The sequence below is a fragment of the Syngnathus typhle genome, linkage group LG10 (genome assembly GCF_033458585.1).
Source record: "Syngnathus typhle isolate RoL2023-S1 ecotype Sweden linkage group LG10, RoL_Styp_1.0, whole genome shotgun sequence".
Classification (NCBI taxonomy): Eukaryota; Metazoa; Chordata; class Actinopteri; order Syngnathiformes; family Syngnathidae; genus Syngnathus; species Syngnathus typhle.
The window spans coordinates 11,044,534-11,071,351 of record NC_083747.1 but is presented as its reverse complement, the minus strand read 5'-3'; the positions used below and the strand labels follow the sequence as shown (position 1 = coordinate 11,071,351).

Here is a 26,818-nt window from a genome sequence, read left to right as displayed (position 1 = left end):
TTGTACACACCCACACGTGTTATGTGCACCCTTGTCCTAACAAGACCCCTCCTTGTTGTTTCGCAAGCCTTACAATGCAGAGGCATGTTGCCGTGGACACTGTGGGAGCTAACTTTTCATTGATTTGTTTTGTATTTTAGCCAAGCACGGATCGGTCACAGTCAGACATATATTACAACATCAGAGTGACCTTTGAGCCGGGAAGTTAAATTTTTGAGGGATGAAGATCTCTTGGGGGTTGTCCAGAGTCCGGCCAGGAGGCAATTTTTTGGGGGGCGGCCTGGGAGATATTGTGCATAAGAAGAAAAAAAGTGATCTTGTTATTATTGTATTTCTTTTACACACACACAAAACAAACAAAACTGTGCTTCTACCAGGGGCAGCTTCGGGATTATTTTCTCTCCCAGGGATAAAGGGGTGCCTGGCGGATACATTGGGAGGACTGAGAAAATAATTTCCAAATACATATATACTTTAGACTCTAAAGTTTAGAATATCAAATAAAATGCTAGAGGTGCATGACTGGGGCTACACAGATTTTTGACAGCCCCTCTAGCCAAAAGTGTTATTTAACACTGAACGACATTTCCGGGACATTTGTCGTTTTTGCATTTTTAGGGAGCAGCTGACTTCCCGTAAATGTGGAGTGGGAGACAAGAAAGTGGGAGTGGAACCAGAAAGGAGGGGCCAGTAGCGAGAGGAGGGGTGCAGAGTTAACACACGTGACCGGAAGTCCGCCTTCTTCTTCTTCTCTTTTTTTGTCTTCTTCTTCTTGTTTGTCAGCATCAATATGTCCGCCTCCAACGAAGACACGTTTGCCAAGGAAGCAGATGACATGGAAGCGCAGGAGCAAGACGACGCCGCCAGCGACGACGACGACGAGGGAGTTGACATGGAGGAGGACGAAGAGGAGGAAGGAGACGGCGACAAGAAGGTGTACGTGCCCGGAATCGAGCCCCTTAAACCGGGAGAGCAGCTGCAGATGGACCTGACGGCATACCGCATGTACCACGAGTGTCAAACAGGCGAGTGGGGAGGCAAACTAAGTGAAGGGAATGTTGCTATGTTGTTTTTGTGTGTGCTGAATAACGCGTGAATGTTCTGCATTCACTCACTCCTTTACTAAATTCGGGATATTCTGCTTACAGGTGACATTTCAAGTGAACCCTAAAATGCACTTTATAGGTGAACTTAACTTGAAGTTCTCCAAATATTTAAAGGCACCAGGTCCAACTGATCACAGCTGTTGTTTTTGTCTAACTAGAAGTTTCCAGGGATGTCCAGTTTTTTGTCCACTAATGCATCAGTTGTTTGGCGTCTTGATCACATGATGTCAAAATGTAAACAGCACGACAACTGTTGAGATGCAATTGAACCGGGAAATGATGTGATCGATTATTCTCTGTGGTGAATGTTTGCCACTTTTACCCGACCATATTTTTTTGTCCTAAAAAGTTCACAGGTCTCAACTGATTTAAAAGAATCCTGTTCCAACTCATTCAGGATATATTTTCTTACATTGTGCAAAATTCACACATTTTCCATGAAAAGAAATCCCACTAAAGTGAGGTTTCCAATTGTTGTGCATTCCATCCACTACGCGCAGGCGCGCCATGTTTGAGCTTCGACGTCTTGAGGGACACCGATGGCGACGGCAGGAAGGAGTTCCCTCTGTCCATGTTGCTGTGTGCGGGCACACAGGCTGACACAGCCATGGCCAACAGGTTGGTGTTACCGCATACATTTTAATTGAATCATTTAGGTACAGTTCATTTATCTTTTTTTGAAGCAGTAAAAAACACAAACAGAACGAGAACACTTAGGTCTACTACTCTACTGTAGTGTCGTGTTGATCATTTCAATGTGGTGCTTTACTGCTGCAAAATGATGTCATAGTCCGAACATTTCTGCACCGTATGTTTTGCATCTGTCAAGGCTCTTGCTAACTCTCAATCGATGCAGCTCTCCGTATTTCATCGCTAGGCAATAACCTTAAGGCTAATTTACGAAGTAGTTTGTTTTATATCCCCAAGTTTTGCTTTCCACATCCGACAAGAAAGCGCCTCAAGCACAGATGGAAACAATAACTGATTTTAACGATGGCTTCATTCCACAAGCTGTCCGAGTAAATCACTTCAGCAAGGGAGCCCCTGCGGTCTTGTTTATTGTTTTTGTCGTCCGTCTTGTGCTCGTCGTCTCTGCTCAAAGCAACAGCAAGGGGAAAAAAAAAAATCACGCCATGTTTTTTTTTTGTTTGTTTTTTTACTTCTCCTGCAGACTGCTGGTCTTGCGCATGCACAACCTGCACGGAACAGAAAAAGAGAAAGAGCAGGAGGAGGAAAGCAGTGATGAAGACAGCGATGAGGAAGAGGATGATGAAAGTAAAAAGCCGCAGCTGGAACTGGCCATGATGCCTCATTTCGGAGGCATTAACAGAGTTAGAGTATGTTGACATTTTGCATGCATTTGATGCTCGACTATTTCCTGCTCCAGGAAGTTCTAATTGTGTTTTTCTGATTTTATTTTCAGGTGACCCGGCGCGGCGACCAGGCACTGGCCGCCGTCTGGTCCGAGAAGGGACAGGTGGAAATATTTGATCTGCGACCTCAGCTGGAGGCCGTCCACAGTTCTGCAGCCATGGCGACGTTCATGAAGCAGCAGAAAGAAGCCGTGGCGCTCTTCAGCTTCTCGGGTCACATGACCGAGGGCTTTGCCATTGACTGGTCGCCCATGGTTCCCGGTAGGTGACACCTACTTTGAGTTTTGTCACTAACAGTGGTGCATTAAATTACCTTCTGTCACTGTCTTATATATTTTTTTATTTGTATAACCAAAAAAACCATAACAAGCATCCCGTGTTTGGGCTCGCAGGTCGTCTGGTCAGTGGCGACTGCAAGAAGAACATTCATGTGTGGGAGCCACAGGAGGGCGGAGCCTCGTGGCGTGTCGACCAGCGGCCTTTCAGCTCGCACAGCAAGTCCGTCGAGGACCTGCAGTGGTCGCCGACTGAAGCTACCGTACGTTTTCCCCCAACCAGTAAATCTCTCGTTTGTTTAAAAAAAAAAAAGATATATATATATATATATTCTTGTCGTCTGCTCCAGGTTTTTGCGTCGTGCTCAGTGGACCAGTCGATCCGTGTTTGGGATATCCGAGCGCCGCCCAACTCCATGCTGTCAGCCGACCAAGCCCACGAGTCAGACATCAACGTCATCAGCTGGAACCGTTCCGAACCGTTCCTCCTCTCGGGGGGTGACGACGGGCTTCTCAAAGTGTGGGACCTGCGGCAGTTTAAGGTAACGCTTTTACTCTGCCGATGTCGTCGTCATCACGACGGACGGCTCACCTGATCTCCTCGGTCTGTACAGACCGGGCGGCCGGTGGCCAATTTCAAGCAGCACTGCGGGCCCATCACCTCGGTGGAGTGGAGCCCGATCGACTCGAGCGTGTTCGCCGCGTCCGGGGCGGACGACGTGATCAGCCAGTGGGATCTGTCGGTGGAATCGTGCGATGCGGGCGCCAGGGTGGAGGGATTGAAGGACCTCCCCCCGCAGCTGCTCTTCCAGCACCAGGGCCAGTCGGAGATCAAAGAGGTCCACTGGCACCCGCAGATCCCCGGCGTTATGGTCTCCACCGCGCTGTCGGGATTCAACGTGTTCAGGACGATATCCGTGTAGCGTGACGAGTACAAGCTTTGTGTGAAAATGAGAATTTTCAATTGACCTTACCCAGAAGGGACGTCTCGAGACCTCTGATGATGTCACTCATGCGTCTTTAGCTTTCTCTAGAGACAACTGGAAGTAAACCTCGACATGTATCCGCTTTGCCACGCAACTTTTGTTCTGTATAATATAGATGTTGCGTGTTTTATTTTACTATTATGTGCTCAAAATAAAATATCAAGTAGAGGTGTCAAAATTAACAACTAATCGATTATCGACTATTTTAGTGAGTATTCATTTTGAGTTGTTTAACTTGAAATTGTCCAAATGATCTCACTTTAGCCTCTCAGCTTTAATTATTCTGTTTTACGTAGCCCTACATGAAAGCAAGACTGCGTTTAATACATTTGCAAACATCTGCTTTTACTTGGAAAAACAATGACCCATCCAATTTCAGAAAAGTACATCAATCTCTTTCGTGTGCCATTGTTTTTATTTTTAATCAATAAACAATACCAAATTAAATTAATTCTGTAATAAATGTATTATAACCTAATCAAATTAATTCAATTAATTGATAAAACAACCAATTCTAAAAATATTTGATAGCACATATTTGATAACAACGCTCTTCCTGTGATTGGAGAAGACGGACAAACGGAGAACAAAGCTTCCACTTAAAATCCCAAATAGTTTTGTTTTATTGTTTCAAAGTAAACCACAAGACATGAAATGCCAGCAAGTTCAATGGATAAACACTCAAGTCTCTCCGTTTTACAGCATAATGAGGGGGAGATAAAAACCACTCAATACTTGATTGTCTCAGCATTTGTCCCATTTTTTTTCCAGCCCAAAGAGGAAAAAGGTTTTCTGTAGTGAATGAAAACATGCACACATATTAATAAAAAAAAAAAAAAAAAAAGGAACGCTGCAATTAGATCTGATCCAGCGAAACTCACATTGTCATGACATGGAATGTTACACGTTTACAAAATCTGCTCCAACGACGCTCCAAAAGAATGACACGGGGACATAAACATGCAATGGCGGAAAACAAAAATACGTAGGGAACTGGTACTAAAATATTTGATCAAGTTTAAGGCACTTAAAAACACGTATGGCACATTTGGGAAAATATGAATAAAGTTGAAATTAAAAGGCCTCCTGGTGAATGGGAGGGGGGGGGGGGAAAGTGCTACAATTTTTCACTGTAGAAAAACAAATGCTGCTTGTAATAAAACAGGCTCATCTGTTACGCTAAAAAAGTATTTTTCCAGCAGAGCAACATCGTCTTCACACTGAACAGCTTTCAGGAAAAAGGAAAAAACCAAGTTTTGAATCCATCGGTTTGACGCTTTGTAATGTAATTTAAAACAGACAACTCGCAAAATGTTGGGGAATATTTGGCTTTGCCGTGGAACTTGGAAGTCAACCTAAAATGCTCTCAACCCTTTCCAGCTGATCTGAATTTGACCTCTAAACTTTCAAAAGCACATGTTGAGCCTTTTGCCACGTTTTGTCAAGTTTATAGTGCATTTTAGGTTCGTTCTGAAATTCTACCCGACAGCCCAAAATGGCGAATAATACACAGTTGGTAGGAGACGGACCTATAGTCCGATTTCATCATCAAACTCATCTTCGAAGGTATAGCCCCGCCCTACTTCCTCTTCCTCTGAGTCAGTCTCTGAGTGGCTGCTGCCGACCCTCCTTCGGTCCAGCGCGCTCACTCCTTCGTAGTCGGAACTATGAGACGAAGCCGGGCTGGGAGGCAGATCTTTGTGGGCGGCGAATTCCTTTCCGACCCTCTCGCCCGTCGTCGGACTCTCCGTCAGGTCCTCCTCCTGGAAGTCGAACCCTTGACCCTCTTCCTCCTCGGACGCCTGGCGGATGATTTCTTCCCGCTTGTCGCTGAATCTCACCTTGGGTCGCAGCCCCTTCGGTTTGATCCCATCTGGTATTCTGCCGTCGCCCATCTGGTTCTCATCCGGTTTCTTCCCGTTAAGCTCGTTGTGCCTGTTTACGACGCACTTTGTTTCCACCGGGGACGTAACGCTTTTGGGGCTGATGACGTCGTCTTTTTTGGAGTCCAGTCCCAAACCATCCATCACCCCGAGTACATCTCCCAGCATGGAAGGGCCCAGATCGAGATCCAAATCCAAGGTGAACGATGACACCGATTCAGAGTACTGAAGCTCATCATCATCATGGAGGTTTCCCGGAGGCTCTTGATACACATCGTTGTGGTGTACAGATGCCGGGCAGTCTACGGACGAAGACCCCGGGCTTCCAGGGTCAGAGCTGGGTGGACTTGGTCCCAGCGTGGACAGGAAGGAGGTGTCCCCGAAGGCATCTCCCCCCCTGCCGATGTGCATGGTGTGCCGGAAGTCACCCAGAGGGGCTGAGATCATGGTGGGGTCCAAGCGGGAGGCCCGTGTAGATTTATGTAGCGGCATGGCTGCTAGAAAGATTGGACGTTAGTCCTGACACATTCCATTTCAAGCACTAAAAAAATGGACGTGTTGCAGAAAACACTCTTGATGAGAACGCAAACAGTGTTGTGCAATAGTGGGCGGCCAAGAAGCATTTTGCCACTATGACGGAGGCCATGCTGAGGCTTGTACTTGAACAGACTCGACGCATAGTTTTGTCTGCCCCCGGGGGTTGCATGTGAACCAAAAGACCTCCACAGTACTTTTGCAGTCAAATGACTCAACTTGCAAGCTTATAGATAGATAGATAGATAGATAGATAGATAGATAGATAGATAGATAGATAGATAGATAGATAGATAGATAGATAGATAGATAGATAGATAGATAGATAGATAGATAGATAGATAGATAGATAGATAGATAGATAGATAGATAGATAGATAGATAGATAGATAGATAGATAGATAGATAGATAGATACTTTATGCATCCCCGTAAGGGCAGTTAAATATCAACTTTGCCAAATACAAGTAAATTATTAACTTACTTTTCAAAAGAAGGGAACCGTGGCATAACGCGCGTTAACCCTTCCAACGTATTCCAATTTAAATAAGAATTAGAGATTGATAATAAAATAGTCACAATATCGCTGCTGTATTAACTTAAACATGAATAAACATGCCACTCGCGCGCCACACACGTACACGTGAAGTTTTTTTTCTTTCTTTTTCATAAAATAACTTACTTAAAAAGGATAATATTCTGCTGTTTGCTTCACCCTCTCTCGTCCGTATATCCGACTTTCTTTTACATCTGGATATTTGTTTCCCCCCGCTTGACTTTCGAACGTCTTTTCCCTTCGTTCTTCTTTTCCCTCGCCGTCGTTTTTTCTTCTTCCAAAGGGATGGGCGCTAGCCGAGGAAGTGACGCGACGTGGGGAGTTAGAATACACATTTTTACCCCCCAAATCTTTCACAGCTACCACTGCAAGTAACGTTTTACTTTCTGTTCGATCATTTAAAAAAAAAAAAGATTAGTATTTGTGCCGAACGGTGTCACGTTATTACTTGTATTGTGCCCTTTGGTTAGTACAGTAGTCTCATAGTGGTTATTGCGGAATCAAATCCAGCAAGTGGATAGCTATCAAATGTATTTCCCAAATAGGATAATAATCGTCATAAACTTATTAAGCAGTGAGTATTTGTCGGGGGGTCTTTTTCTCAGTGGAATGAGAAAGGGGTTGGTCTTGACAGCACAGATGGTTTATGTGGTTTTGACTCAAAATAAACTGAAAGTCACCACATTCCCCCCCCAAAAAAGAAAAAACCTGAACCAATTCAACATCTTGACGGAAACTGTTTTTGGACAATGAGAAGACAGAGGGGAAAAGCTGCATCAGACCTTGGCTGCACACACACGCACAGTGACGGTGAGAGTTAGTTTTGGGGTTTCTTGAGGGAATTGGGGGATAATGAGTAAATGAGTGCAAGATGTACCTCTAAAGTGGCAGGAAAGCCATAAACCCTGCTATGAATTCAATGCAACCGCGTTAACTTGCTAACTTTAAGGTCAAGGTGTAATTATGACCCCGGCTATTATAGAAAAAAACACCAGGAAAATACAACATACTTGTTTTGGAATCAGTTTGACTGTATGATAACCGCTACTAGACTGACTGCCCATATATAAACTATAAATATCCATCCAGCTAATGACAAAGCAACATTGAGGATACTGTATGTACCAAACCACCACCTATTGACATTTTCCATCTACTTTCTAGGTCATTTCTCTTTGGGTCATGGTGGGCGAGATGGAGCTTATCCCTATCGACAACTGGCGGAATACAACGTACAGCCACACTATTCACAATATATAATTTTCTTTTATTTTGAAATCTCTTGGGATTCTGAAAAATGTGAGGTATTTGAGAAATCACTGCAATTATTGTGTTGTTACAACAATCCAGTCAAGGGAGTCTGCCGTCATTTAACATATAGTCAGTTTGAAAGGTGCCACTTAGTTGGCTGGGAAAATAGTTATCATATATCATTAAAATTTTGGGTGAAAAAAAAATTGAACTTTAGGTCAACATTCTTTCACAACACTACTTCTTACACCGCATCTTCTTACTGTATAATAAATTGAAACGTTGAATTGGAAATGGCATCAAATGCCCATCATTCTCATTCATCTTCCTTCCACAAGGTAAAAAGAACAATGGTTGTGAGTGAGTCATTGTTGTCACAACTGGTCAACATACTTGCGTGATGAAGTCGACAATGGGAAGGAATTACTCATCGCAGACGGATATTGTATAGAGTCCATTGACGGACCCAAACTAGGACGTTATAATATCGAGCCTAGTTTAATATTGGGAAAATATACATCAGAATAACAATCTTAATGGTGCAGTTTATCCCAGTATTAACCAAGGCTAAAAATATCACCAATGCAGATGATGAGGAGAGAAGGAACAGCAGACAGGAAATGACTCCCTTTCGGTAAACCCGTACATGCTTACACTCACACACACACACACAAACACACACATCCTTTTTGGAAACGTTCATCATGAGAACATCGTGATGATTACATTTCCGTCTCATTTTTTCCCCCTGCTTTTTCCCCCAGTGAAAAAAAAAATCTCAAATAGTCTCCTGCCATTTCTGTGTGTGACATTGGGATGTTACATCATTCCAAATGATTACAACAGATGACATGGTCACCGGCGTCTGTAAGTCTCTACATTCTCACTCATCAATCAGTTATGAATTTTATTATGCATTAAGATTTTGAATAGGATGGGCAGTAATTGTCCATTATTATTCAGCAGAGAATAAATGGTGTCAAATTGCAAACCATCTCTGACTGTTTTGTGTGCGGATGTATTCTGTCTGATTATTTTGGTTTTGTCTGGAGACCAAATCGAGGAACTGGATGTTCTGCAATCAAAGGCCATCAGCTGATGTGGCCGTGGGGGAGAATCAATGCAAGCGTGCAAATGGGATGGCCACAACATTGGGAAAGTGTATAGAGGACAGGACATGCCCTTATGTCACATGTCATGCCTTCAGCTGCATGTAAACATGTGAATGGTGCTGTCTTAGTTCGTGTCCACATCTGGGTTACTTTCAGGTGAGCTGCCATGGAGCGTATCCCCAGCTGACTTTGGGGCGTAGAGACAGAAAACAAATTACATACTTTTCAGCACAGTTTTAGACAACGGTAACAAATTAAATAAAATGTGATATTATTTACAGTGGCGGTTAAATTTCCTTGATTGACTGTGGAATAGTATAATGATCTGGCCATCCATTAAATTCTATAGTGCTTGTATCGATTGGGCTATAAAAAATATATTTAATATATAAATGAATAACTTTTTAAGTAATCATATAAATCCCATATTCAAATAAATATTAAATATCTAAATGAAATACATATATGGATTTCTTTTTTAATGGCCCTTTATTCGCAACACGGTGTCCCACCTCGAACTACAGTGCCACCCAGAAATGCGAGTGACGTCATTAGGTAAAAAAAGTAATAATAAAAATATAATTCAAATAATAAAAAAATTAAGGCGTGTGATTAACTCAACCATGTTTTTAAATGTAAGGAGAAAGAGTAAAAAATCGTCTGAAAAAATAATTCTCAAGTAAAATAAATATACATCGGGAAAAATAATTAAATACAGTAACTATTATCTAAATTGTACTCGTCTAAGTTCCTAACACTGGTAAATATGAACGAATGGCGAAATATTAAATCATTTAACACGTCCTTGGGTCACATTTCCACGTTTTTTAACCAGTGTTTTGAAGTACCAAATACGTTAACTGAAGACGAAACAGTGACGCATATCCTGCCGCTATACGTCACAGGGCTTGGCGTTTCACCAAGCTGCCATTTTGTGCTCCTCAGCAAGTCCGTCCAAGTTGTTCGGGACGACGCAGGGCGCCGCTTGCTTCTATCCCTTATGGTGCTCTCCGCTAGATTTATACATTGAATCGAGGTCGAGAAAACCTACGTTCGCTTTCCAATATACACACAGTGTTGTTCATCGACGGGCTACTGCCTGTTTTTCGTCACGTTTAGGTAGCATCAGTACAGAGGTAACGGTGTTAGCCTAGCTTCTGTGCTAGCCATAGAGCTAGCGGAAATTAAGCCGTCCTAGCTGGCTTCAGGCTAGCTTTGATTCCAGACGAAATGGCGGCCAACGCGGCACAAACAGCCCCGAAAACTAACTGGTATGTAATACTTGTACATAGAATAACACTAGGGTGTATTACATCAAGATAAACTGTGTTTGCGGACATCTAGACGTGGGAAGCGTTGACATTTATAGTCAGATAAAGATTGGCGACGGCAATGGTGATAATAACATTTCACGGAAGTTCAAACGAGCTATCAATAGCTCTTTAGTCATCTAAGCAATAATAATTTTCAAAGCACACCCTGTCAACTCTTTTGTTTAATTTATTTTTTCCATAATGGTAATCGAAGGGATAGTAGTCAATTTGGTCTTTGTAATTATTAATAAAACATTTTGAAGATGTGTATTTCAAAGGTTACCTAAAATATTTCCATTTTGGTGGATTGGAAGAGCATGGCCCCAATTTCTTGTCCAACACATGCAATAGATAAATTATCGCTCCTTTGGACTTCTTTGTGTAATCTTAAAGATATCACAAAGGTACGGGACATGAATGACCTGACGCTAATAATCGATGAAGTCGGCAAACATGTCCTGATGCAGTCCTGATGTGATTCATGCAGTTGATGGTGCCCATGTCTTTAATGGGGAAAATTCCCCAAATGTCAAATAACTTCATTTTTTTCTGTCTTAAATATTACTCTGCTCTAGCATTAAATGCAAGTACTCCTACTAAGTCTTATTTAAATGACAGGTCTTATGGTGTTGGTGCAGCTGAGAATCATGTTCAAGAAAACCCGGAATGGGAGAAAGCAAGACAAGCACTTGCTTCTATTAGTAAGAGTCAGAACAATGACAAGGCTACATTTGCCAGCCACGCTGCTGCAGAGGTAAGCCAGCCTTTACGTGCCTTGAGTTTACAGTGACATCTATAGAATAGCACAATTTATTTCTCCTCATACTCAATCATAAGGTAAATCCTACTTTTCAGTTTCAGGCAGGATTGAATGATGCCGCCGTTCAACATCAGCAGTATTATCAATGGTACCAGCAAAATCAGCCACAGTATCCAGGATACACGTACCCATATAGCTACTACTATCCCATGAATCCAGTACGTATGGATCTGAGTTTAAATAACAACAAATCTTTCCCCTTCCACAAGCTAACCTGCTGTACTATACCTACTTTACAGTATGGATATACACAAAATCAGTATGCTGTTCCCCAAAGTGCTTACCCAACGCCACCAACCTCCAATGGACAGGTATGTATAAAATGTTAAACTAGAAAAACTACTCAGGAAGTGTTATACGGCAATAATTTGTCATTGCTTGCACGACTTTCTGCCCAAAATTCTTTTTTTTTTTTTTTTTCTCCCCCCAAGCCTCCTCCAGTGCCTGGAATGGAAGACCAGACCCCCAGCTACCCCTCTCAACCTCAACCCCCCTCCAATCCTCAGCCACCCCAAAGCCAAACCCCAGAGAAACCTGCAGCTCCTCCGCCCCCACCCATGCCTCCTCAACCCAATTCCCAATACCCCCCTCCACCCCCACATACTTCTTACAATTCCAACAATCCCGTGCCATACACGCACGGGGACCCCAACCAGATGCAGGTTTACAACTCGTGCCCAGGACGGCCCAATTATGGAGCGGGCTTTCAGGCCCAGAACAACTATCAGCCCCCACAGGGTCCGCCCCAGCAGCAAACAGGGCCGTTCGGAGCGAGCATAGGCAGAGGAGAGGCTAATAAAGCTAAAAAACAAAACCAAGGACAGCAACTCTGGCATCGCATGAAACGTAAGAACAGTGTTGGAAATATATATCGACTATAGCCGACTCGGGAATGGTGAGCTCGGACACCGCCATCAGAGCATTACTTAGTGCTGTTAACATTTGTCTCCACAGAGTCACCTGGCACTGCCCCGATGAAATTCAACATTCCCAAGAGGCCTTATCAGGTGACCACGTCTAACCAGGCATTCTCACCAAGTGAGCAGCAGCAGCCAGAATCTGCCAGTCCACCTCCAGCCTCTCCCGTGACTGGCAGCGCCACGCCTCCGACACGGTAATGTCTCGCTCTGAACTCTTGTTGCTCTTTGTTGGATGGTGGCCTGACCGGTTGACTTGCATCTGCAGACCCCAAGACTGGCCGCCAGCCATGAAGGAGTACGTGCAGCGCTGTTTCACAGCCTGCGAGACGGAAGAAGACAAAGACCGCACGGAGAAAGTGTTGAAGGAAGTTCTGCAGGACCGCTTAAAGGATGGATCCGCTTACACCATCGACTGGGACCGTGAACCGCTGCCAGAGTAAGTACTAAAACCTCGCGTCAGGGTCATGATAATGTTCACTGTGTGTGACGTCACCTTGACAATGTTGTCATTTTATTTTGACTTCGTAGTCTGAAGAGTAAGCAATCTCGCTGGCACGCGGTCCCGAGAAGTGTGGACACTGCGACGAGTCGAGGTGGAAGTGCGGCTGCTGCGTCACGCGGCAGGGGTGGAGGCCACAGATTGGGAAACTATAGGAATATCTTTTCTCAGCGCAGTCCTTCATCCAGTTCCTCACACTCTTCCTCTCGGTCCCCCTCCCCAACCCACGGCAGAAACCGCGACCGCAACAACCAAAGGCACCGGCGCAGGTAAACACTTTAAACACACCCTAATCCAATTTCCCAACCTTTATTTAGCCACGCTTAATGCAGACTGGCGGATACACAGAATTGTGCATCCTGACAGTATTTGGCACTACCATAAATATTGCAAGATTTTAAGTGAATTATGTAAGAAAATATTAGAATATTCTATTCTTGTTGTCTACCAGCGAATCTGGCTCACAGTCAGACAACAGCCTTTCCTGCGATCTCCGACCTCAGCTGTCGAGAAGAAACCAGAAAGGTGGTCGCGGGCGTGGCAACGACAGGGATCGAGGGCACGGTGGAGAAAGGGGACGGGGAAGAGGTGGAAAAGCTAGGGGCAGGAGGTAATATCAAAATAATATTTTATTGTGACCAGCCAACATTTTGAATAACCTCCCATTCCTCTTTTCAGAAACCAAGACGACTCCAACGTGCCCGGTGGTAAGAAGAGGAAAGGTGGCAATGCGGGTTTGGACTTCCACGACCCTGACCGGGAAGCCAAAAAGCAGAGTCGAGCTGCTCGCTTCCAGAAGCAGCTTCGCACAGAGCCCCTGGTGCTGTCTATTAACCATCTGGACATGCCCGATGGGACACAGGAGGGCCTCAGCTGGGAAGACTGTCCCATTGTTGGGACATGCCAGGACATCACAAAGTCTTACCTGAGGCTCACCTGTGCCCCAGACCCCGCTACTGTTCGCCCTATTCATGTGAGTTGTCATCTTCTCTTCCCTACAGTAAAGTGCTTGCTTGCTTAAAGTCATTCCTCGTTGAAGTTTATTGTACTCGTGAGATTATTGAAAATCTGTGCTATAAACCACGACCGAATGGTAAACGCTTGCTGGCAATAACTGGGACGTTTGTGTCGGAAACTTCTGTTTCTTTGCCACGCAGGTGTTGAAAAAGTCTTTGCAGGCCGTGAAAGCCGACTGGAAAACCAAACAGGACTACCCTTACGCTTGTGAGCAGATGAAGTCCATACGACAGGACCTCACGGTTAGTGTGAATCACATTTAGCATGCCTTTTGTTTCCCTATTTGTCTCCAAAGGTGAAGGTTCAACGTTATCTTCACACACAGGTCCAAGGAGTTCGTACGGAATTCACCGTGGAAGTGTACGAGTGTCACGCTCGCATTGCCCTGGAAAAGGTAAGACTGCTGACTTGGCAGGATGTAAGCGTTCTGTTTTTACAGATCGTCAGATGGAAACTGAAGAGTCTGCGTTTTGTGTTTCAGGGCGACCATGAGGAATTCAACCAGTGCCAGACTCAGCTGAAGTCCCTCTACAAGGACAACCCCTCAGAGAACATCGGCGAGTTTACAGCATATCGCTTGTTGTACTACATCTTCACCAAAAACTCTGGAGGTACGCCCATCGCATGAACACACACTTTTACTTTTGATTGCATTTCTTAATCCCATTGTCCTCCCACAGATCTCATCACCGAGCTGGTGTACTTGAATCCGGCACTGAAAGCGGACGTGTGCATCGCTCACGCTCTGGCGCTCCGTGCCGCTTGGGCTCTAGGCAACTATCGCCGTTTCTTCAAGTTGTATCAGGAAGCTCCGCGCATGGCTTCGTACCTCATCGATAAGTTTGTTGAGAGGGAAAGAAAGATCGCACTTCGGGCCATAGTCAAAACGTAAGATGTTTTACCACAAAGAATTTACAGTGAACCCCCGTTGATCGTGACTCGTGCGTCCCGGGCTCACTTGCAAAGCAATGAGTTTAAATATGGATGAAATGTCCCACAGCGGGGGCTCACTGTATTTCGAGAAAACGATCAACTCTGTTTCTGACAATTTCTCTTGTCCACAGGTTCAGGCCCGACTTGCCAGTGGAGTATGTGCAGTCCACGCTAGGCTTCACTTCGTTAGACTCCTGCATGGAGTTTCTTAGCGGGTTGGGTGTCACGTTTACCCCCGCTGACCCCCTAAGGATAGACTGCAAAAGCAGCACCACCACACTGGCTGCCTCATGAGAGTGCGGGTGGGCTTAGCGCACTTAGAGGGTGGACACGTAGTCGCGGGGCAGTGCACATTCCCGGGTATTGATGAATGCAGTGCACTTTTTACATACCTCTTCCAATTCAGAGAGGCACACCGGCACCCATATAGGGCCTATGTCGTCCCATATGAGATGAAAGTTCAGAATCCCAGAGTCGTTCAGCGACGTTAGACAGATGACACGAGGTTGTTGACGCGCGCACAAAGTTGCTCTCATTCTATCCAGTAGAGGAGATCAGAAAACATTAGCCCCCCCACCCCACCCTCCCCAAGCTGCTTTCATTCACTCAACACTTTAGAGACCAAAGGCTCACGCGGCCAGATGAGGGAGGGCACTTGCGCGATGCTTCCTGTTCCATTAGCCCTGTCCGATGTCAACGCTAACAGTGTCCTGTTATGTTTTCTTCCTTCCCCAAGTCAACAGCTCCAAGACCTCAAGTCTCAAGAAGAAGACACGCGACCGTCGTGTTTGAAGACCGCACAAGCACCTTTGATTCCATAGAGACTGTACAAAAACAAAATGAAGCCAAGCTCGCCAGAAAGGTTGTCAAGAAGAAGAGGAAGCTGTGGTTTGTATGTCCGCGTCTCCTAACGACAACCGCTGTATCCTGGTTCCTGGAGGTCTTCGGTTTCTGGGCAAGATCCCTGTCCAGAATCGCCTAAGGAGCAGAGTTTGGGACTCAAGTTCACTTGGTAGTTCAGTCACGGGTCAAGTGACATCAAGTCAGGAGGCAATGACTTTCGAGATGGAAGCGTGTTCTTCGTTGAGGTTTTCCGAGTTCACGCCTCCAACCGTCTGCGTCGCCAAAAGAAGTCCACGGTCAACCTCAGGTGGAAGCGCCGCCGCCTGTTCTTCATCACGGTGCGCGTCCCCACTGCCTCACCTCAGATGGTCATCGCGGGCAGAGGGATGACATCGTCCGGTTTGTATGCTGCGTGTGGCTCTCGAGTGCAACTAAGGCTGGTAAGAAAAAGACTTTGGATCGAGACGGATGCCTGCGAAACATCAGGAGGCCCACCCCATTAGATGTTCTCCAGGCTTTGGACAGCAGTATTTGGCCTTTAAATTGATGAAAGAAGTATATGGCTACAATGATGGTTTGCAAATTTAATTTAGGGTCAAAACCATCAATCAAAATTTGACACTAAGTGCTGTCGTAATGTCTGAACTTTTAACATCACTTAAGTCATCAATCCTCAAAATCCTTCAACTTAGTCTTGTTTAGTCCGATTAATGACAGATGAACTCAAAACGCTTTTCAAAAAATGCCGGAAGAAAGTACGGAGATAGTTTCTGTTTTTTTGAAACGTGTTATGGAACTGTGGAGAGGCATTTTAAGAAGCTGAGCTATGACTTTTTTTTTTTCTTTTCTTCTTCCTTTGAAACGTATTGTAAATATTGTATGACAATTGCTGTGGTTCATTCTGCAGTGGTTTTGTAGTTTAGGTGTGTCCGCACATGGTAAGTGTGTTTTAGTTTTATACTGGCGCGTGTGCAGTCAAACCTAAAATGATGCTTGCTGCCAAAGATCCAAGTGTGGGGGGTGCGGAACCTGCCGCAATATTTGACCTGCTCTCCATGTGACTAAAGGAAACCTGTTAAAATCCCCCAAAACATTTTTGACCACACAGGTTCCCCGCCCCTGATCTAAGTTTTTTTTTTTTTTCCCTTCTTCCTTGATGCATATTTGGACATTGTTGTAATTTGTCTCCTTTCTTCCCCTTTTGACCTCTCCTCCTGACCCCTTGACCCTCCACCCAATCCTTCCCTGGGGAGTCACACCCCGCCTCACCCACCCTTCAGCCGGTCGCACGGCCGGCTTGCTGCATTGCAGGAGGCAACATGCGGATGGGGACGCTGAGTGGCCAAGCGGGAGAGAGTCGCTTGTGAGCAAGTTGCCTCAGCGCCTTTCGAAAGCCAAGCTCGATCGCTGTGAGCCTCATGTGCAACCAATGTGTGCTGATAACTGCTCAAATGTTTTTAAGTTTTTCCCCTTTCCTCATTACGTAACTTTATTTTAACATGTCAGCCAATGCTATCAAGTCGATTTCTGTTTGTCCGCTTGACTTTTGAAATTAATTCCCGTCCGCCTAAGAAATTGATATATCCGCTGTCGTATTGTTGACCAAAGAAATCCAAATCCCAGCAGGTCGCAACGCATTTCACACACTGGATATTTTTGTTCTCCCCGCTACAAAGTATTTTTGCTATCATGTACTATTGATTACTCATCAGTCGTTTGTCACTTCCTCCTTGATATCTGCCTCTCAAAGTCCTTTCCAGTGTCACGTGAACTTCTCACCTGCTCCCATTCACCTCCTTTCCCTCTCATCTTTTCTTTTTCCTCCCTCACTTTAGTTTTCTTTTCACCACCCATGCATGCCTTCTGTCTCTTCCTTCTGCTCTCATAGATGTCATTCATTTTATGTTGAGTATGTTGCACTCGCACATAGTCATGGTAGTAAGTATGGACATTGCAGCTCACTAACATCTGTAGCTGAAGGTTGTTTGCAACGCCTGTCTTCTCTCCACCGACCCCCCCCCCCCCCATGACAAATTTTGATAGCACCAGCATCTGTATATATTGTGTACATAAACTCTCCTTGAAGAATCTAATAAAAACAAGAAGCATCCACGTGTGTGGTTAATGTGAACATTTAAACAAAACAGACTCAAGCTGGGTGTCATAGGTTTATTATAAAATACTGTGGGTGTTACCCTCGAATTGGATTTGCAGTCCTGACTTAACATGTTGACATTTTACCCTGGTGGATTGGGTGGGAGTTGTGAAAAGAGAAAAACAGAAGATGTGAAGTAGGAAATAATATGCATTTAGAAAAGAAACTATCAAGAAGGAAAGCAAACTTTGAGCTCTATAAGAAAATCTTCGTGCCTTTTGTTCTGTGTAGTCCGTAACTTACAACATTTCTTTTATATACTGCGTTCCTCCGCTTTAAATTTTTTAGGCAAATTTTTGTAGTGCGTATTTTTTTTAGAAGGAAAATGTAAACTAAACAACTGATGATTGACAACGCTTTCTGGCTTACGCGTGTTGACCACCAGGCGGCAGTATTTTCCTGCACGAGTACGAATTTTCCTCTTCTCGTGGTTCAGAATTCGCAATGTCAGTTTTTCTGTGCGTATCGTTACAACCTTTGTCTACATTAGTTGTTGCATTGTTTGTGTTTAAACTCCAATTCGTTTAACTCCGCCACATATTCAAATTTTATTCCGCAGCAAAGTGTTCAAACCTTGCAAATGTAAGATGAACCTGTGGTCAAGTGTCCAGTTAAAGCGAAGAACAAGTACAAGCAAAAGAAAGCCTGCCAGTGCCAAACAAGTTTAGAAATGTAGAAACCATCAAAGATGCTTGCTGCTTTCTAAGCAAGCAAATAGGAAAATCTAAAGTAGAACTTCAAAGTAGCTAAGCAGAGGAGAGTATATGAAAAAACATGCAAAAGAAATAAGGAGGTCAAGCAAAATGAATGGAATGGAAAAATGAAGCAAGAGCATTTAAAGCGAGGAAGTTCAACCATGACTAAATAATTGGAAAGAAGAAGCTATGATAGACAACAACTAAGCTATGTTGGAAATAATAAAGCTGAGAAAGTCAAAAAGCTCCCGTTTTCACATGAAGCCTGTTAACTGAAAGGTCAATGAGGCCTCATTTTTTAAGCAATAGAAACCAAAGGACAGTCACACAAGTGAGAAAAAAAGAGCAAAACAAGGAAGCCAGATGAAAAGAGTTTTATTTAGAAGTAAACATCACACGCAGCGAGATCAGAAAGAAAAGCCAAAAGAAAAGAGGTAGTTTGTTAGTAAGAAACACAACCCCAGTCAACTCTGCAACAGGCCAAACAACTCATAGTGAAACTGATGTCACACGTGACTCCCAGACACACACACACTCAAACACACACTTAAATAAAAGCTCCAGCACATCATCCAAACGTATGAAAATGAGATCCAAATATCTCCCACGGTGGTGTTCTAGCATCACAAGTCCTCCTTTAAAAGTTCGCTTGTAAAATACACAAATAATGCAATGCGTGTGCTGAGCATGGAGAACAGTACAGTACGCAATATTTACAACTTCAGTCACTTCCTGTGTGCGGCACCCAGGTCACAGTACATCAGTAGGGAGTGAAGCGGTTGTATCCTCCTCGATACAAACTGGCCTGCGAAAGAAAGAAATTGAAATACAGTGAATCAGTTCTGGAAAAAATAAGTGTTTGCATGCCAGCGTAAACTCACCACAGTGCCAACGCCATATGTGGTTGTTGGTCCCACCGAGTGGTGATAGGGGTCCGCGGCTGTGGCGTAAACGCGGCCGTATCTGGTGACATCATTGCGATATCCAAATATTCACTTGTCATAATGCAATTTGCAGTGGAAGATATTTTCTTTGACGTGTCTGCCTACCCGTCGCTGTATGTTGCAGCAGCGGCGGCGGCGGCGGCGGCCGATGCGGTCTGGGCCACCCTGTACGCGGCAGGATAACCTCCCTGGATGGAAATACATCATGTCAAGGCTGGTTACCGATTGGACAAGCAGTTGAAGTGACTTACGTAGACTTCTGCTCCGTAGAGACCATCTTGATACACCACCCTGATTGGCAAAGTGGAAAACATTAGGAAATCATATTCTTACTTTTCAGTCTGGCTCTGTCCAGTTCAATTCTGTTAAATGTCCAATCCAGTTAAGTCCAGTTTGGTTAAATGATTTTAGTTCAGTCCAGCCGTACCCCGGGTAGGCGGGCACAGCAGTAGGTGTTGCGGCGGAGCGAATAGTGTTATAGATGGTCCGGCCTCGACCCCTCAGCGCCGAGCCCCGGTAGGCCAATGCGGGCGCCGCCAGCGGGTAGGGGAAACCGGCCACTGAACAACAAAAGCAATGCTTAGATAGCTGTCAGTTGTGATTGATTGTGTTGCCTTGACTGACCTGTGTAGAGTTCCGGTGCGTACATGGCCCCCATGACGGGGTTGATTTTCCAGCCGGAAGCTATTGGGACAAGCACAAATAATTCAAAGCCAAGAAACAGAAGCAATCCTTGACCTGGTTGTGTCTTACGTGAAAGGTCGCTGTTCACAAGCGGCGTTTGTGGCTTTTTGGTAACTACCCTTGCAGTAGCGTTATTCACCTGAAAAGCCCAAAAAAGGACGAATTTGAAATTGTGAGGTCATCAGTGACTGTATAGTGACTTTTCACTATAACTACATTGAGTAGTCGCTATGGAAACAGATGTGTTTGTCTGACCTCGATCTTCCTCCCTTCCACGATCGTCCCGTTCAGTTTCTCCCGGGCTCGGTCAGCCTCGGCCGCGCTCTCAAAGGTGACGAACCCGAATCCCTGCAAGAGTGTCAATGCTATTTGTGGCTTTTGTCCATGTCACCGTTTCCCATTGTCGTCCAAACTTTGTCACTGACCTTTGACCCCCTTTCGTTGAAAATAATCTCTACATCCAGGATTTTTCCAAATTGCTAGAAAAGAAATGTAACCTTTGTATCATAATGATGTAAATTTGATGACTCAGGGATCATCAAGTCGTCTTTGTATATGTAATAAAAGAGAAATCCGTACCCCAAACATCTGCCGAAGGTCCGGGTCCCTGAAGCGGAAGGGGATGTTTGACACGTGGAGGCGTTTGGGCTGGGCCTTGCCGGACCCCTCGTCATCACTCCCGCTCCCCCCGCCGCCGCTTCCGCCGGATGCTACAGACGCGCTCAGAGCTTGAGGGTCCGAGGCCACAGGGGCCAAAGCTTCCTCCTGATGGCCCAGCAAAGAACAAAAAGGAAAAACGGGTGGAAAAAGAGAGTGACTGTGAGGGAACGTTCGTAGACGAATGAGGGTGGCGGACATCTGATCACTTCCTGGTTGTGTACAAAGCATCGCATAACGTTAGACAAGACATGGCCACCAGGTCAGGAATCCAAACCAAAGAGCATTCCGCAACCAGTGATCCCTCTCAGGCATACGTGAGGAGGTGTGAAAGTAAAGGGGGGAGGGAGGGCGTCTTAAAACATGCCTGTGGAAAAGTACCGCCACTTATTTACTACTAGTTCAAAATTGAACATGATCAAATTTCCAAATAACCCAATTGCATGTTGCTCAGTGATTTCAGAGGCTGAATTTTCAGAAAATTATACTACGACTTTTGGAGGAAATGTTTTATTAGACTTTGAGGTTTTATGGTGTGTCGTTAAATTTTGCCACTGTGCTCTTGCCTGGAGACAATGATGAACAGACATGTCTACAATGAAACATTTTTTTAGTGGGTCTACTCATAATACTGTATGCCCACTGAATTTTGTCTTACAAAATCAAACTAGCTTTCAAGGCCGAATTGTTATTAAAATTTCGTCAGGTGCTACAGAGTCACACTAAAATGGCAGTCTTCCTCTGTCTTTTTAGGCTTTTGACTTTTTTGTGGGTCTATTCATGATTCAATTGCCCACCAAAACTCTCAAGGTGAAGTGAAAGGCCTCTGGGGCTGAATTATTTTCAAAATTTTGTCAGGTGCTCGTAAAATATCACTTTAAACTTGACTTGACTCGACTTAAACCTCTCAACACTTTTAAAGAGGAAACTTCCTGTCTTTTCAGAAAGAATTTTTTTCAGATTTTTTTTAGGGTCTACCTATTTACGTATGACTTATTTAGCTGTATAATAATAATAATAATAATAATAATAATAATAATAATAATAATAATAATAATAATAATAATAATAATAATAATAATAATAATAATAATAATCAAACCAGAGGGCCCTAATACAGCTTCTCACTCTCCCCAAGCAGCTGCAACAAAGTGAAACACATCCAACTGCAGCAATGCCGTAAAAAATCAATTTGCTTCCAACTGTCCCATGCACAATACAAGAAGTAAGGAAGAGAAACATTCACTTGTCCCACAATGCACCACGATGCGAGTGTGCGCTAATATGGAGTGTGCGCGTCAATGTGTCGGCGTGTTAAATTGGAAAATCAATACGTGGAAAAAAAATGCACAGGTGGGCTACGATTAGCTTTCCAGTGAGGCCCGAATGTAGCACAGATGGAGAAATGAAGCGGCAGAAAGCTTGAAACAACAAAAAAGAGACACAAAGAGAAAAAGAAGAGCGTTCCAAACGGGTCAGTCTGAGGTCAAGGTGCTGCTTTTCTGCCAAGGGTTAAAGGGAAAGTCATCATTAATATGCTCGGGGGTGGAGTGGGGGGGGGACACACACGCACGCGCACACGCACGCACATTCACAACAGGTGGGGGGAGCGGGGGGGTCGAGCCGGTTTGGTGATGTCATGTCACGATGCAGAATAACGTTCTGGACCTGTGTTGTGATATTTCAGAGTGGGAGAGAGGGTGGGGTGGGGGGGTCATCTGGTCTCCCACCCCCCTTCGCCCCTCCCTCCCCTTTCCGTGGCGCCGCCTCAACTTTCTCTCAGCATGGAGCCTTGTGTGTCTGAGGGAGGGGGGTGAGGGGCTCTATAGTCATCAAATATACGGGGGCCACACAAAAGACCATTTAGTTGATTTGGTGGTACTTGCTGTAAAAAGAGTAACGTCTTTTATTTCCCAACAGTCTTAAAGATGTACATAACAGTCAAAGCACAGAACCTCGTAAAAATGTCTGCGAATTGTTTCTCGGACAGATGGATAGAATAAATTTGTTTTGTTTTCTTCCTCCCCTCTACATTTCTAAATAGCAACAACAGATGGAGACGGTGTCTTTCCCAGCATATGAAAAAGACCTTCACACAATATCAACACACACTTTCACCCTCTTTAATCTACGAAAGCTAATCTGGTGTACTGCCTGTTTGAAAAGAGCCACGGCGAACAGGGGGATTTATTTTCAACAACACTCTCAGCTGTCCCCCTTACTGAGTGTCATTGATATGGTTGTGCTGTAAAAAGACGTAATAGAGGAAAGGGGGAGCAGAGAAAGTAGGTGGGCTTCATTAACCCGCAAAATTGAGAATTGATTCTATATCCTTTTTTAAAAAAAAATCACCACGCTAGTAGAACGACTATGACTCACTCATTAATGTTTTTCCCTTCTGCACACTGTTGTCAGGTGACCTTGCGGTCCTTACCGTGTTGGTAGAGGTCAGAGGCTCGGCGCCCTCCAGCTGAGGGCCCTGGTAGACCCTCAGCTGGGCATGCTCAGGGTATTCGGAGCCGGGGTGTGCCGAGGTAAATTCCAGAGGCGGCAGCCTGCCCGCCGACGCCGCTGGACCTTGACCCGGGGTTGGGTAGGAGGGCGGTGCGGCGTATACCTGGGGCAGGGCGGGGTCGGTGCCCCCTGGGCCCGCCTCCTGCGTGGGGCCCCCCTGAGAAGAAGGGGAGGACGATGGTGGGTTCAATTTACATTTAAACAAAATTCGATGGAAATGCTCAGGAGCAATTCTTATAATTTGTCTACTTGATGCAAATCTCATTTTTAAATTGACATTTTTACGGAGCATTGACTACCCTGTGCAAGCATTCTAGATTTTCTTACATCACTTAAAAGTTATTTAGTCGCAAAACCTTGATCAAATCCTGAAGAATCAGAATCACAATGTTAAAAAAACAACAACAGGATCATTTTGGGTCCTATTGAGAGAATAGTAACACAATGCAAGCATGGTCTTACCCCTTCAGCGCACCCCGGAATTTCTGAGTCCCTCAACATCAACTGCCGCATGTTTTAATGGCGGCCCACCACCCGCCCACCGCGCCATCCGCGCTAACCCTCCACCAATCCCATCAAATGATCACCACAAACACAAGGGGCGGAGAAAGGGGCCAAGGGGGACTCCCACAGCACCTGTGCACATCTGTGACTGTCAATCACTGCGTTTTATCTAAAGTCAGCATTATTATCTTTTCTTTTTTTGGACAGGACCCTCCTGACACAAAGCTAACGCTGTTCTGTGAGATATGACACCCTACTTTTGTTCTGGTCCCAGTGAATGGCGTCTGCCCCCTTTGTACCTCTATACTAATTTTTCTTATCTGTCTTGTTCTCCTCTCTTAGCACCTCAGCTGTCTGCTTAGGGGTCACAGGTCAACAGCTCGAGGGCCAGGTGCCTGCCGAGACAGCTGTCGTGCCATTTCCACGCACCCGACGCCGACTGCAGATGTGGCGAGCCACATGCTCAAGTATGGGAGACCGTTAGGGACATCTTTCAGGATTTGAGTGCAATTAAACTAGAAAAAACATTTCTCAACATGTCAACGTATTTAGTTTGGAAACAGACGCTTGCTTGTACTATCGCCGCGCCTCTATTTTAAGAGGAGCTGATTGCAGAAAACCAGATAGGTGACAGAATCTCCTCCTGTGATTATCTGCTCAGGAGAGCCAGCCTAAAAATACGGTTGACAAGGTGGAAGCATGCCAGATGCATTGTGGCATTGATGGCATGTCAGGGACACAGACGCATAAGCACACACCTTTTTCCGATCAAAGGCCATTTTAGTTTTAAAATCAATAGTAAATGTATGTGTTTGAGTTGCTGTCCATTAGAAATAAAAAATATCTTCTAAATTTGACAGACACAACACAGAAAAGAGTGGTTGACAGCCTTGCCAAATTTGAATTAAAAAAATCAACAAGTCTGTAAAATCCAGTTTCAAAATCGTGACAAATCAAGTGGTTCTCTCCGATTTCAAATATTGTGTCCCTTCCCACTGAAAGCAGCCGTCAAACAAATACCACTGCTACAACCAGGAAAAATTGATGCTACAATGAGGCGCTCTAACAAAAGCGAAGCCCCACTCTGCACGCTCGCTGCCACATAAGACTTTTAAAAATAATCCCTCGCTCTTCAACATTTCCCTCCGTGACATGCATGCACTCATAGTTGCGACCATGAGGCACTCTAAAGCAACCACACGTCTGAAATCCTCTTCCGTCTCCTTTTGTTAGGTGCACACTCTTCTTTACACCTGACTGATGTGTTCAACAAAACGCAAGTGTTACCTGGACTATGCTGGGGTAGCAGGTGGTCGTCTGCGGGTAGACAGGCAGTCCATAAGGCTGGAGGATAACAGTGGGTGAGGAAAGCATGGCCTCGAAAAACCTCACAGAGGGAGAATGAGCACGAGTGGAGGACAAGGGGTGAGAAAACTCAAGTTGACCTCAGGACAGCAGACGGTGAGTGGAGGTAGAAAAGAAAAAAGTATTCCAAATTGAGGGAAAGATCCAGGTTAGTGAAGGACAGCTTCAAGTTTGTGAACCCAAAGCGTGGAGGTGAGTCAACACCCTCCACACATGCAAAACAAGCAGCGTCCTGTCCGGTCAAGACGGGATATCCAGCAGTGAAAAGAGCTTTCGGTGTGTCCATGAGGCGATCATGCGGCCTGACAGACAGAAACACATGCTCGGGGCTCTCATTTCAGAGTATTATAAATAGTCCCTCGTGCCCTTCCTTATGAGTACCACCTTACCATCCTCGCTCGCCCTGACACACATTGGTAAGCAACGTTTCTCACAACTTCTGGCATGTTCTTAGCAAACAAAATGAACAGCCATCAATGATCCGGTAGTGGACGCTGCTAAACACCCTATAGGTCGTTTGACCCCTTGTGAAAAAAGCCCCAATGGAAGTCATAGTAAATTCTTTTTGGATTGTCTTCTGTTGTAAATATTTTACTTTTTTTTTTTTTTTACTTCTTTTATTTGTTATGCATTTATTTGCACTGGAGAAGGAGTCGTTTTCAATCACATTGTATATTTCTGTAGTGACAACAATAAAAGAAATGCTATTCTATTCTAAAATACCTTTAGGGATTATAACTAAAAAGTTTCAAAATAATGTCTTGGTTTCGAATTAGTGGGTCGAAATACAAAAAGTCCTGCCTAGCTACAAAAACAGATATGCTCAAACATCATTGAATGAAGTACATAAACAGAAAAGTATATTCACATATGAAATCAATAAAAGAAACATTTTAAGCATATCATTATACTTACACACCAAATCAATAAAGAAGACATAACTAGACATTTTTAATAGGTGGTAATGACAAAGGTTTTTATAACTTTATGATCTGATATATATTTCTGAGCACTTTGAAACAACAAATGTTTTTTGATATATTGCCTAAATAGCTTAATGACCCTTAAGGAACTGTGTAATGCATGCCTGATGGTTTTTCTCTAAATCATGGACACGGCCAGAGTCGTCTTGACCGTTCAGTACTTGATTATGTCTTGTGTTTTGACTAAACGTCATATGTCGCCTAATGCGAGAGGCCAGCTTTTCGATTACTACTGAACGCTCTGCACAGAGGGACATATTTTGCCTAACAAAGAAAAGATACGGTTGGGAGCATGATTAAACTAAGAATATAATGACGTAAGCAAAGACATGGAGTATCAAAAGAATAAACAAACAAAAACATGGTAAGTGGTGAGAACAAATATAAGCTGACCAAAGAACCTTGAACGTTGCCTTTTCTGAATGGAGACTTTCTGCTCTTGAAAGGCCCAGCGCTGTATTGTACTGTATTGTATTGTACCATCTGCTCTGCCCTCCACTCGGCCCTCACCCACCTGGAGAGGAGGGACTCGTATGTGAGATTGCTGTTTGTGGACTTCAGTTCTGCCTTCAACACCATTGTGCCACAACGTCTCATCAGCAAACTTGACAAGCTGGGCCTCAGTACCTACCTCTGCAACTGGCTACTGGACTTCCTCTGTCAGAGGCCACAGGTGGTACGTGTGGGCGACAAAATTTCCGCCAGCATCACGCTGAGCACGGGGGCCCCCCAAGGCTGCGTGCTCAGTCCGCTGCTCTTCACCCTCCTGACGCATGACTGCGCTGCAACCTACAGCGACAACCGCATAGTGAAGTTTGCTGACGACACGACTCATGTGGGTCTCATCACCAAGGGAGACGAGACTCAGTACAGGCTGGAGGTTGACCTTCTGACCAC

General features: G+C 44.6%; 4 protein-coding genes across 7 annotated transcripts; 2 read left to right on the top strand and 2 right to left on the bottom strand.

The window, feature by feature from the left end:
* Positions 1–53: 53 nt before the first annotated feature.
* grwd1 (glutamate-rich WD repeat containing 1) lies at positions 54–4,187 on the top strand. Its single transcript, XM_061290002.1, has 8 exons — positions 54–204; positions 623–1,025; positions 1,607–1,724; positions 2,278–2,443; positions 2,530–2,740; positions 2,872–3,017; positions 3,105–3,296; positions 3,369–4,187. Exons 2-8 carry the CDS (start codon positions 791–793, stop codon positions 3,675–3,677), a joined length of 1,377 nt encoding a protein of 458 aa, XP_061145986.1. The 5' UTR covers positions 54–204; positions 623–790; the 3' UTR covers positions 3,678–4,187.
* Positions 4,188–4,339: 152 nt separating this feature from the next.
* Positions 4,340–7,079, bottom strand: cdc42ep5 (CDC42 effector protein (Rho GTPase binding) 5). Of its 3 annotated transcripts, none has more exons than XM_061290064.1 (2): positions 6,839–7,079; positions 4,340–6,142 (listed from the first exon to the last, which is right to left on the bottom strand). In XM_061290064.1, exon 2 carries the CDS (start codon positions 6,113–6,115, stop codon positions 5,270–5,272), a length of 846 nt encoding a protein of 281 aa, XP_061146048.1. In that variant the 5' UTR covers positions 6,116–6,142; positions 6,839–7,079; the 3' UTR covers positions 4,340–5,269. The 3 variants fall into 3 exon arrangements, with proteins under 3 accessions (XP_061146048.1, XP_061146047.1, XP_061146046.1); XM_061290063.1 differs by having other exon boundaries at positions 4,340–6,120; positions 6,839–7,076; XM_061290062.1 differs by having other exon boundaries at positions 4,340–6,117; positions 6,839–7,070.
* A 2,905-nt stretch (positions 7,080–9,984) lies between these two features.
* Positions 9,985–17,530, top strand: leng8 (leukocyte receptor cluster (LRC) member 8). Its single transcript, XM_061289917.1, has 15 exons — positions 9,985–10,346; positions 11,007–11,142; positions 11,244–11,366; positions 11,448–11,519; positions 11,640–12,054; positions 12,163–12,322; positions 12,394–12,564; positions 12,657–12,896; positions 13,079–13,237; positions 13,306–13,600; positions 13,785–13,886; positions 13,970–14,038; positions 14,126–14,255; positions 14,325–14,532; positions 14,709–17,530. The coding sequence occupies exons 1-15, from the start codon at positions 10,306–10,308 to the stop codon at positions 14,869–14,871; spliced, it is 2,484 nt and encodes an 827-aa protein (XP_061145901.1). The 5' UTR covers positions 9,985–10,305; the 3' UTR covers positions 14,872–17,530.
* A 1,099-nt stretch (positions 17,531–18,629) lies between these two features.
* rbfox1l (RNA binding fox-1 homolog 1, like) lies at positions 18,630–25,264 on the bottom strand. Of its 2 annotated transcripts, XM_061290016.1 has the most exons (12): positions 24,861–25,261; positions 22,990–23,226; positions 20,478–20,663; positions 20,324–20,377; positions 20,154–20,246; positions 19,968–20,037; positions 19,839–19,898; positions 19,642–19,774; positions 19,466–19,505; positions 19,320–19,402; positions 19,152–19,233; positions 18,630–19,075 (listed from the first exon to the last, which is right to left on the bottom strand). In XM_061290016.1, exons 1-12 carry the CDS (start codon positions 24,945–24,947, stop codon positions 19,031–19,033), a joined length of 1,170 nt encoding a protein of 389 aa, XP_061146000.1. In that variant the 5' UTR covers positions 24,948–25,261; the 3' UTR covers positions 18,630–19,030. The 2 variants fall into 2 exon arrangements, with proteins under 2 accessions (XP_061146000.1, XP_061145999.1); XM_061290015.1 differs by having other exon boundaries at positions 19,839–20,037; positions 24,861–25,264.
* Between the last annotated feature and the right edge of the window lie 1,554 nt (positions 25,265–26,818).